Raw genomic sequence first — 13019 nt, forward strand, 5'->3', positions numbered from 1 at the left:
TTTTCTTCTAGTGCAGGGACAAGTAACTCCCAGGGCCGGTCGCTCTAGTCACGTGGTCTGCCGAGTGCGGCTGTGACAGAGCTGCGCTCAGCAGACCACGTGGTATCTCCGGGGCCGGCTGGGGCGGCGAATCCCCGGGCCAGTCATCAGCGGGAATCCGCCCCTGGTAACTCCATTTCTGGAGTGTCATAAATAGGTTTGGCTTTCATGATATCCACAGTGAATATGCATGAGGTATATTTGTGAGCATTACTTCCACTGTATGCAAATATATCTCATGAATATTCATTGTGGATGCCCTGAAAACTAGACCAGTTTGTGGCACTCCAGCACTGGAGTTGTCTTTTCCTGCCCTGGAAGAGCAGGACAGGCTGCATTAATGTTAACTTTGCTGATGGTGAGTTTGCCCATTTCTCAGAATACAACATATTGGGCCGGATTTTAAAAAGATTACGCACGCCGGGCCTATTTTAAATAGGCCCGGCGACGCGCGTAAAGCCCCGGGAAGTGTGTAAGTCCCGAGGCTTTACAAAAGAGGTGGTCAGGGGGCAGGGCCAGAGGCCTCCGACAGAGCGGTCATTGATGCTGTGTCAGAGGATCGCGTGCCTGCAGCCTGCCCGGAGGCAGGTGCAAAAGGTAAGACAAAGGACGGGGGCGGGGTGGGGGGGGGAGATGTTAGGGGAAGGGGTGGGAAGGTCAGGTTAGGGGGGAGGGAACGGGGGAAGGCAGCGCGGCTCGGTGCATGCAAGGTGCACAATTGTGCACCCCCTTGCGCATGCCGACCCCGGATTTTATAACATGCGCGCGCCTGCACGCGCATGTTATAAAATCGGGCTTACATGTGCGCGCGCGCTTCTTTTAAAATCTACTCCATTCTGTATACGATATGGTAGATATATTTTGAAATAGTTGTAAAACACACCATTAGAATATGGGCTGGATTTTAAAAGGCTTACGCGCGCAGAGGTAGATTTTAAAAAAGTACGCGCGCGCGTTCTTTTGTTTGCGCAACCGGTGCAAACAAAAGTATGCCTGATTTTATAAGGTACGCATGTAGCCGCGCGTATCTTATAAAATACGGGGTCGGCGCGCACAAGGCTGCACAAAATCGGCAGCCTGCGCGCGCCGAGCCGTCGTTTCCTCCGTCGGAGTGGCCTCGGAGGGAACTTTCCTTCCGCGTCCCCCCACCTTCCCCTCCCTTCCCCTATCTAACCCACTCCTCAGCCCTACCTAAATCCCCCCCCCTACCTTTGTTGTTCAAGTTACGCCTGCCTCAAGCAGGCGTAACTTGCGCGCGCCACCTCGGCATCCCCTGGCACAGGCCGCAGTGCCGGGGGACTGCCCTCCAGGCCCGCCCTTGGACTCGCCCCGGACCGCCCCCTGACCCCAGACACCCCTCCGGCCTGCCGACACGCTCCCGGACACGCCCCCTCCCGCCCCTTTTACAAAGCCCCGGGACTTACGCGCGTCCCGTGGCTTTGTGCGCGCTGGTGGCCTATGCAAAATAGGTGCAGGGCTTTTAAAATCTACCCCACTGGGCCTAAAGCCCCGGGACGTGTGTAAGTCCCAGGCCTTTACAAAAGGGGCGATCTGGGGCGGGGGGGGGGACCAGAGGCCTGCAACACAGTGGCCATTGCCGCTGTGTTGAGGGATTGCATGCCGGCAGCCTGCCGGGGTGCGCAACTTGCGCCTGCTCAGAGGCAGGCCCAAAGGTAAAATAAAAATTTTGAGGGGGGGCTGATTTCGGAGCGGCCTAGGAAGGAACGGGGGAAGGCAGCGCGGCTCGGCGCGCTCAAGGTGCACAATTGTGCACCCCCTTGCGCGCCCTGACCCTTGATTTTATAACTTGCGCGCACAAGTTATAAAATCGGGTGTACATGTGCGCGCGCCGGGTAGCGCGCGCACATGTACGCCCTCGTGCACCTTTTTAAAATCTACCCCTATACATTTATTTTTCTAAAAAAATAAAATAAAAATAGCTTTGCCTTTTTCTCACAAACATTTGTGCTCTTTTGGACATAAATATTGCATACATTACTTATTAAATTTACAAATTTCAGCATGCAAAATAGGAATTAATGACCAAGCTTATCTTTACTAAAAACAGTAGCTGAGTATTTATTTGGCATGGCTACCAATACATTGATTAAAATAAATATGTAGACTCTGATCATAGAACCACTGTGCTACAAATGTGATAACTTTTTTTTATTTAGAGTAAGATGTGTTAACATCCAGCATGACAAAATTTGTACAAAGTTCACAATTTAGAAATGAAGTATCACAGCAACTTGTGATTCCACACATTTATAGCAAAATTAAAATGTCAACAGATCCATGCCGTGTTGTACAAAAATAAATCAAACTTCAGTTCCACAGAAAGCACAATAAATAGTTTATACAAAATTGTCTTAATAAATGATTAATTAAATTAACTTAGAAATGAATATGAACAATATGTTATATTAAATAAACTCTGACTCACAATGATTCCATATGAAAAGTCAGCATTCTAATATGTGACATTTTTATGATCCCTATACAGTATAATAGTCACAGATAACTTGATTTGATATTAGATGAGCAGCAGATTTGTGCTTAAAATCCCTTTTCATTGTACATAGGTGATAACAATAAGAATCCAAAACTGGTACTACCTATTACTCTACTGAAAGCATTACTATATTGGCAAAGAAGCTCCAGACACAATGCAGTGCGAAAAAGGCATATGCCATTATGAACAATGATAGCCCTAAAAGGAGGTTAGGGCAAAATTACAATATATATGGAAGAAGGTGAACAACAGGCACCTTGCTTCAGCTCTCAAAAAGGCAATTCTGAGCATGGCAGCTACAATGAATAGCACAACAGAAAAAGAGCACTTCGCAGGTAAGATACTGCAAAGCCCCAAATTAATTACATCATCATTTCCCAGCTAGTTATTAAAGTCCTCTTGGAAAACTGTAAGCTTTTGTACAGTGAAAAGTATAAAGTGCCGCTGGGATATACATATATTTATACATATATATATATACCGAGGTTGAATATTGTATCAGAATATTAGTTGTGAGATCCCTGTAGTCTCCCATAGCAATATTACTGGACTTGCCATAATGGCTTCCATTATAATTTGTTCAGATTTAGTGTCACAAGGCTATCGACACAAAAGAATTGCACACCTCCGCATATTATGGATATATAGGACAAGGTAAGTGCAAATAGTCAACTGGCACATTGTGGGGACAATGACCCTGTAAATCCTGTTCTGCTAAAAATATTTTTTTTTTTTTACAAAATCCATCTTTTTATAGCAAAATTTTAAAGTACTTTTTTGTACTTTCTGCATAACATCAAGACATGGAAGGAAAAGATATGCTATTAAATTTAAATTAATTCAACATTTGTAAAAACACAACATTATTAGAATTACAATGTAAAACGTTGTCTTATGCATATGTATAGTGCAGTCATTTGGAAGAAAGCAAAAAAAAAAATATAAATAATTTTAACATTGAAATGATTTAAATTTTAGACAAAATAAAAAGTGCTGATTGAAGTACATTTATAATAATTTAAAAATGAGTTGCATTCTATTTTTAAACAAACACAAAGCATATAGGCAAACTGTAGTAACTAGTACCTGTATTGTTTTCTGACTGGAACTTAAGTAGGAAAAAATGGACTGAAGAATTGGATGAAGTGCATGTTGAAACCAAAACAAAATCCTCTTTACCAGACCATATTCTCCTAAATCTTTCAATAAATTCAGCCAAGAACTAGTCACAGGGATTTTTTTTTGCATCAATTTTTCACAACCATAAAAATATAAAAAGGACAAAAATGTTAAAATATTGTCTTTTATCTTATTTAAGATACTGAAATCCAGACCGATGAACTGTATTGTCATAACATATCATTTAGAGTGGAATAAAGAATCGGAGAAAGCAAGGATGATTTGTGGCTGCTGCTCCAAGGTTTTTCTTGTTTTGTTTCATTTTGCTTTTTGATTAAATTATTGAACAGACCTTCATGTTGTCCACCTCTGATGCTGTTCCTGTGATAATGGATGTTTCATACCATGTAATGCTTAGTAGTAATAAGTCAAAAAGTGCTGTTTAAGCTGCTTTGCATTTTTCAGTCATGTTTCCATGGCTTGATATCTTACAAGTTGCCCTTCTTTTGTATATTACATCTACTCCATGTCATTTTCTTGGTAGTCAATAAACCTAATTTATTTTCCACCACCACACAACATCCTCCAAAAGCAAAAGTTATGTAATATTTTCAGGCATTGTTAAAAAATAAAGCATTTTTGCAACCAATTCTTGCTATGAAACAATATGCACACCAAATGTATCTTTAAAACCCATAAAATCCTCCAACATGAGGCAAAATGAGTGTTTAAAAAATGGCTGCAGACTGCAACATTATCATTCAAAGCTGCTTTTGTCCTTTTTAGTTCAAAATACTAAAACATTTAATCACTACAGCATTAAAAAGAATTTACACTCTGTTTTGATCAGCTTACCTCTTCAGAAATATATGTACCCAAAAAATGTGCATATGTTAGCAGCTATAAACATTACATGGCATATCACACTATGTCAGCCTTTATGAAAACGTACAAAATGTGAATGTATTCAAAAAACTATTCTGCAGTTTACTATTAGTAAAGCAGGACATAAAATCATTATGAAGTCTTGTAAGCATAACACTGTTTTAAACAGAAATAAATATATAACACTTTCTGGTAAAGAACAGCAGCAAAAAACAAGAGGCATCTTTTTTTTTTCCCTCCAGCAAAAAATGTTCACTGCTACAGCATCTGTTCAGACCTGAATTCCTCTCACAGCCTGCTTTATATTTTCCAGTAGGGCCTTATTTTCTGGACTCTGATAACGATCTTGATTTGTATACATGTCCGTCAAAGTGGTCACGTAAGCATCAAAATTGTTTTCATTGATTGGATCCTACGAGATATTAAATAGTAGTTCATATACATATATTTACTTTTTAACATTATAGATGCATAAGAATATTTCAGCGTACTACTACTGTGGTGTATGTTCTTATTTTTTGTTTATTATTATAAAGGACAGGATAGTAGACTAGGCCCACAGGGTTTCATTACCTATTAAAATTAACTTAAAATGTGTATTGTTGATATTACAAATATCCCATTGGTTGAGGAACCATAAACATAACAAATAGACATCTATGATGAAAACTGAAGAAGAGTGTCAAATTTTTTGTGTTTTCAGTAACTTACCATATGTGGCAGCTGGATATTAGCTAAACTATGAATTAAAGACTGGCTTAAATTGGCCAACTCATGAAGAAGAGATTCATTTTGCTGTTCAATTACTTTGTTCTCCTCTTCTATTGTCTTCAGGTTGCTCTCCATTGTGGTAATCTAAAATGCATAAATTTGTGCAAAATGTAATATAAGACTAGCTGTTATAAAGCATGCACTCTTCGAAAAATATTAATGGCAGGTTTTAATTTTCAGGTTTTAAATTACATTATTTTAATATCTATTGACTAATGAAAAATATATAACCTGACTTTCAAAATATATTTTTATTATTACAAATTTGATTTAGATTTCTTGACCCTAGTTCTGCTTTAACTCTTAAGTGCAGTTTAATGAAATATCCAGCTTGCATTGTAAACAACTCATACAACTAGTATTTTTCTGCTTTCCTTGAGGTAGTTTTGTAGTGTCACATTTTCACTGCAGGAGTGAAAAGCTGACCATGCAATTCATTTTTCTGTTAGCAAATATTGCATGTATACGTCTCCACACACCATAATGAAAATATGCTCTGTATTTTTATTAATTCTATGACTATTTTGCATTTATTCTCATGTAGTTAAAACTGGAATCTAAGAAACAAATTACCAAGCATTATACTATACACAGTACAATACAACCATAAAATTATAGTAGAGAAAATGAATATTCTATATTGTCCTAGCTTATTAGAATATATAATTATGTTTCCATAAATATGATTTCAAGACAAACTATGGCCTTCTACTTATTATTCTAAAAGCATTATTTATGATTATATGGGCTCTGACAGTGTAAATAAGCTATATGGGAGGTAATTTTCAAAAGGATTTAGACACATAAATGGACTTTACACAAATAAATGGGCTTTTTAAAATTGCTACAATATATACTACTTGCATATGCATAACTCCTATGAAACTTGACTCCTGTTTTCTTAGGGACACAGTCTAACTACATCTGATAAATAGATATTTAATCATTTTTTGTTCAACTTAACATATTTAGAGGCCAGTGTACTAAAGTGCATTAACAAGGACTGTTAACATACGTTAACTAGTTTGTGTTAACAACCCATGGTAATGACATGGAAATCATTTTGTAATTAATTTACTTGCTAATGTTATGTTAATGTGTTAATGTTGATGTTAATTTAAAAAAAAATAAATCTTAACTTCACCTCCCAAAGGTGTAGTTAAGTTTCTCACATTAATGAGTCTGTGTTAACATTCCTACAGTTTAACATACATAATTATAAATGTGCTCATATTAATGAGCTGATTTGTCTAGTTTTACAGGCTATTACCTATTTTGTACATATTTTGCATTGATATTATTACAAGCTAATTAATACATGTTAAATGTGCTGTTAACAAATGTTAATTTGGCACATTAAAGCCTGATTTCAAAAGCATTTACATGCTTACAACTGGATTTTACATGTAAAAATGTATTTTACCCATGTAAGTGGGCTTTTGAAATTTTCTATTATATATGCCATTCGATTGTCAATAGGTTTTACCTGCATCAAGTGTACATAACACAGGTAAATGGCTTTTGAAAATTGCTACAACAGTATGCTACATTTATGTGCAAAACACCTTTGAAAATTTTCCCCTTGAGGAGATATTTTTCAAAATGATTCACACGCCTAAAACTGGGTTTTACGTATGTAAATTGACTTTACACACATAAATGGGTTTTTGAAAATTGCTACTTTTATGCACATAGGGCCGGATTTTAAAAGGGTTACGGGCATAAGGTACGCGCGTAACCCTTTTAAAACGCCCCTGCGAGTGCCGAGCCTATATTGCATAGGCTTCTGGCGCGCGCAAAGCCCCGGGACGCGCGTGTCGGGGGGCGTGACACGGTTGGTGCATCATCGAGGGTGTGTCGGGGGCGTGACGTTGGCGCGTCATCCGGGGGCGGTGCCGTGGGCGTGGTTTCAGCCCGGGGGCATTCAGGGGGCGTGGCCGCGGCCTCCGAAACAGCCCCCAGACCGGAACATGGCACACGGCAGCCGGCCCGGCGTGCACAAAGTTACGCCTGCTTCAAGCAGGCGTAACTTGTGCAACAAAGGTAGGGGGGGGTTTTAGATAGGGCCGGGGGGGTGGGTTAGGTAGGGGAAGGGAGGGGAAGGTGGGGGGAGGCGGAAGGAAAGTTCCCTCCGAGGCCGCTCCGATTTTGGAGTGGCCTCGGAGGAACGGGCAGTGTGCACAGGGCTCGGCGTGCGCAAGTTATACAAATGTGCACCCCATTGCGTGCGCCGACCCCGGATTTTATAAGATACGTGCAGTTACGCGCATATCTTATAAAATCCGGCGTACTTTTGTTTGTGCCTGGTGTGCGAACAAAAGGACACGCGTGCCCTATGTTTCAAAATGTACCTCATAACTCCTTCAAAAATTCACTCCCTAGGGCTGAATTTTCAAAAGGTTTTACATGCTTAAATGGACTTTACATGCATAAATGGTCTTTTGAAAATTGCTACAATACATGCTAATTTTACATATGTAACTGTTTTGAAAATTCACTCCTAACAGTGCTTTTAACATGTGTTAACACTTGTGTGAAAATGTATGCACTTTAGTACATCAGCACTTTAATCTTCTATATTGTATACAACTGTCTGCCAGCTATAAGTTAAAGGTCTTGTTCACGAATAACTTATATCCTGCATAGGCTCAATTTCGTGTAAGTTACATGGAAAAATCTCATTACCTCCCCTCCCGTGTAACTTACATGAAATTGGTATTCATCAACACAGGGTTCTTGGCAAGCAACAGGACGCTCGTCCAGTACCTAGTGGGAGGGAGCAGAAGCTGAAAAGGGGGCAGAGAATGAGGCAAAAGAGGTGGAACTGATTCAAAGAAGCCAAGAATGCAGATTCATGAATGAAGCTGATTTTTGAAGAGCTAATTGTAAAAGTTAAACTAGCCATTGAGCTGGTTTAACTATTTAACATTAGTATTTATTTATGTTCTAAATTATTTATGCTTACACTAACATTGCCAACATTGCAGAATTAAGTTAAACTAAAACATTTGTCTTCTATATCTTCTTGTTCCACCTCCTTTTATGATAAAATCATATTTACTATGGCTAGTGCAAACAACATTGAACTCTCCATGTCCGTTTCCACATGCCACTTAGAGAGTATACCAGAGTAGTATACTATTTGTTCCAAATCCATGCTTTTGAGATCCTCCTTCAAGGCCTCAGTGCCATGGAGGAACTGCTAGTTTTACAGATATCTATATCAACAGTAATTTTATCTTTTTAAGATGGAATTTATTTTTGCTTTTGTAAGCTTATGAAGAGGTTTGGGTAAAACCTATTCACCTTTATGTGCAGTGCCATCAATAGCTTAGGATGCAATTTAAATAATCTTCGAGGCATCTAGCTTGACAGCTTTACAGAAACTGCTTGATCAAACTACACTGAGAATATTCTTTCAACCTAGGCTAAGAAACATTCATTTCTATGCATTATATGCGAGCAGAAACTGCATTTATTTGAGAAACATGGTTAAAAATGTACGAGGATACAATATGGCATATATTACTTCCATTATATAGTCAAAACACTATGGAGGTAATTTTCAAAGGAAATGTAAATGTGACATACTATCTTAACAATTTTCAAACACCCATTTCCCCTTGTTAAGTGCACTTAACATGGGTAAAACCTATTGAAAATGTAATAGCATATATTGTAGCAATTTTCAAAATCCTTTAAAATTTGCTACAATAAATGCTAGTGAATTGTCATTAGGTTTTACCCACGTTAAGTGCACTTAACAAGAGAAAATGGGCTTTTGAAAATTGCTAAGATAGTATGTCACATTTACATTTACAGTTTCCTTTGAAAATTATCCTGTATCTGTATTTTCTGTGCTCAAGTATACTTTCTAGTCAATTGCACTCAGATGCCTACATTCTCTCATTTACTTTTGGATTACTTGTTGATGAATACCATGCAGCCAACATATTCATGTGGCCACAGAGAGAATTTACATGAAAATGAATATACACCCACATAGCACACAGCAATGTACAAAATCCTATAGTAATTTTTGTGATGGACAATGTAGTTCACAAGTGCTAAGAGCAGTATTCTTTTGCTATGGACAACAAAAAATAGCTTGGTTCTAAAATTTGTCCTAAAAAGTATCTTCTGTTTCTAACTGATAGCTGTGTGGGTATAAGGAAGGCAATTTTTAAAAAAAAGTTAAAACAGATATAATAGCTTGCAAAATTATTCGACCCCCTAAAATGTCAACAAATTTGTGTAGATTACAAATGACACTTAAATATATTATGCCAGACAGTATTTTTATTGCAAACTAGTATGCTCTTAAAGTAAAATTTCAAACTCACAATCTATTTTTCTGCATTTTTTTGTAAAATAAAATTAAAAACTGAAAAATGCTTCCATAAATATTCAATCCCTTCAGACTAGTACTTAGTAGAAACACCTTTTGCTACAATAACAGCTTTAAGTCTGTTGGGGTAAGTTTCTACCAGGTTTGCACACTGTGGGGTAGATTTTAAAAGGTGCGTGCAGGCGTACATGTGCGCGCGCTACCCAGCGCGCACACATGTACGCCCAATTTTATAACTTGCACCCGCAGGCTTGCGCAAGTTATAAAATCGGGTGTTGGCGCGCGCAAGGGGTTCCACAATTGTGCATCTTGTGCATGCCGAGCCCACGCCGAGCTGCGCTGCCTTCCCACGTTCCCTACCACCCACCCCACATTCCCTTCCCTTCCCCTACCTCCCCCTACCTCCCCCGCCCTTTCACCCCTACCTTTTTCTTTTTTTCACTGCTGTTTTAAAACTTCAGCCCTGGTGCTGAAGTAAGTTGCACGCGCCGGCCAAGTGCCGTTGTGCGATCCCTCGCACAGCAACAAATGGCTGCTGTGCCGGGAGTCTCTGACCCCGCCCCACCCCCGCCCCCGCCCCCTTCCCGCCCCTTTAATAAAGCCCCGGGACTTACACGCATCCTGGGGCTTTACACGCATCGCCAGGCCTTTTGAAAATAGGCCCGGCGTGCGTAACCCTTTGAAAATCCGGCCCTGTTTGGGAGTGATTTTTGCCCATTCTTCCTGGCAGATTTGCTCCAAGTTGTTGAGGTTGATTAAATGATGCTTATAGATTGCAGTTTTCAAATAGTGCCACAAATTCTGGATTGGATTGAGATCTGGACTTTGACTTGGCCATGTAGAACATTCACCACTCTTGTGTTGCTTTGGCCTCGTGTTTGGGATCATTATCCTGCTAAAAGGTGAACTTTCTTCCAAGTTTTAGTTTTTAGCAGACTGAAGCAGATTATCTTGCAATATTTTGCTGTATGTTGTACCATCCGTTTCTCCTTCAATTTTAACAAGATGCCTAGTCCCAGCTGAGGAAAAGCATTCTCACAACATGATGCTGCCACCCCCATAACTTACTGTTGGGATGGTGTTTGCTGAGAAATGGGAAGTGTTAGGTTTGTGCCACACATAAATGTAGATTTTAAGAGGAGCACACGTGCATGTTATAAAATCCGATGGCTGCGCGCACATGTGCACCAGATTTTATTATCTGCGCGTGCATGTGCGAGGGGCCCGCGACTCGCATGCACAGGGGGTGACTCCCATGCACAGGGGGGCGATCAGCCAGTCCCCAGTTCTCTAACCCTAACCCTAACGGTATACTTTATCTCACTTTCCCTCTCCTCCTCACCCCTAAATCTACCCTAACTATCCCCAAATGTTTTATTTTCTTACTTACTGCTTCCATCGGTGTCTTCATCATTCCTATCGATGCAGTCATCGACTCCGTCGATGCCAGTATCTTTTTTCTGATGCCATCGATGTCTATTCGATTCTTCAATGCCACATCGTTTCCATCAATACTTACGCCGATTCCGTCAGTGCCTCCGTCACTGTTATCGTTGCTCTGCCCGAGTCATCAATGTTTTTTCACATATATATTTTTGACGATACCCTCGAGGCCGCTTGTGCCACCATCAATACCGTCAATACCGACATAGCACCTCCATGTAATGCCCTCACCTAAACACAGTGCTCCATGCTTTGGGTTCTTACTAAAGCCCCATATCAGCCTACGACATTACATAGTGCCAGGAGTAGTGCAGGCATGCTGACAGTCCTTCATCATTTGCCAGCCAAGACAGCGAGGGCATCTACCTCGGCACTGGGGAAAGACCGGGCTGAGCACCGTGGCACTTATTGTCACTGGCACGGTGACCGTCCACTACCGACACCATCCAGCACATCGGTGCTACTTATCAGTGCTGGAGAATGCCCGGGCCGAGCAACATCACCACTGCCAACGCCACTGTTCCACACAGTGCTGGCAGTCCTTGGTGCTCCAGAATCACAGGATGGAGTTCCGAAGAATTCTGCACTGGCGTCTCGATACGTCGAGATGCTGCAAAGAGGGCCGGGTTCAAGAGTCATAATGACTCCCCTGTACCTGAGCCGTTCCCCACCGACACCGGTGCAGGGTTCTGAACCTCCACAAATTACTGTGGTAGTGCCAGACACACTCAGCCTGTCTCCTTTGTACCTGCGCTACCATACCAGGTTTCAGAGTTGAGACGGATGTCTACGTACTACAGGCTACCCCTCGATGACTCCTGAAATCCACAGAGCCATCAATCTTCACTGGCTCGTCCTTCGGAGATCCACGTCAGATGGTAAGTACTCTAATCCCGCTTCAGCGACATTTCCATTGAGATCTGTTCTCTAAATTGGGCCACATGGTTCAAAAGGTTCTAGGTTGTCTTGTCTTCCAAGAACCATATTAGTGTCACATATCGCTATTGCCAGATATGTCAGACACAATACCAAGAGAACCTCTCTACCAATCATTTGGATTGCATCAGGACATCCTCCCGTTGTCAGCAACAGGACTCTGTACTGATTAATACTCTGGCTTCTGGTTCCTAATTAAGGACCGAAGTTCTAGATGCATTCGCTGATCTGCTAAACACGAGATCCAGCAAACACTGCCTCAATTGCAAGTCCACCTCGAAATCTGGCGACAGGTCTCCGGGAAACTACAGACCGGTTAGCCTGACTTCACTGCCAGGAAAAATAGTGGAAAGTGTTCTAAACATCAAAATCACAGAACATATAGAAAGACATGGTTTAATGGAACAAAGTCAGCATGGCTTTACCCAGGGCAAGTCTTGCCTCACAAATCTGCTTCACTTTTTTGAAGGAGTTAATAAACATGTGGATAAAGGTGAACCGGTAGATATAGTATACTTGAATTTTCAGAGGGCTTTTGACAAAGTACCTCATAAGAGGCTTCTAGGAAAAGTAAAAGTGATGGGATAGGTGGCGATGTCCTTTCATGGATTGCAAACTGGCTAAAAGACAGGAAACAGAGAGTAGGATTAAATGGACAATTTTCTCAGCGGAAGGGAGTGGACAGTGGAGTGCCTCAGGGATCTGTATTGGGACCCTTACTTTTCAATATATTTATAAATGATCTGGAAAGAAATACAACGAGTGAGATAATCAAATTTGCAGACAACACAAAATTGTTCAGAGTAGTTAAATCACAAGCAGATTGTGATAAATTGCAGGAAGACCTTGTGAGACTGGAAAATTGGGCATCCAAATGGCAGATGAAATTTAATGTGGATAAGTGCAAGGTGATGCATATAGGGAAAAATAACCCATGCTATAATTACACAATGTTGGGTTCCA

General features: G+C 40.7%; 1 protein-coding gene across 1 annotated transcript in view; it reads right to left on the minus strand.

The window, feature by feature from the left end:
* Window positions 1-4829: 4829 nt before the first annotated feature.
* MYT1L (myelin transcription factor 1 like) overlaps window positions 4830-13019 on the minus strand; it is an 822727-nt gene continuing 814537 nt past the window's right edge. The window contains exons 21-22 of the mRNA XM_029597019.1: window positions 5270-5413; window positions 4830-4970 (exon numbers count right to left, since the gene is read on the minus strand). Of these exons, the coding sequence (XP_029452879.1) occupies window positions 4830-4970; window positions 5270-5413 (285 nt within the window). The remainder of the gene's footprint in view (window positions 4971-5269; window positions 5414-13019) is intronic.

Source organism: Rhinatrema bivittatum, chromosome 3 (assembly GCF_901001135.1).
Source record: "Rhinatrema bivittatum chromosome 3, aRhiBiv1.1, whole genome shotgun sequence".
Classification (NCBI taxonomy): Eukaryota; Metazoa; Chordata; class Amphibia; order Gymnophiona; family Rhinatrematidae; genus Rhinatrema; species Rhinatrema bivittatum.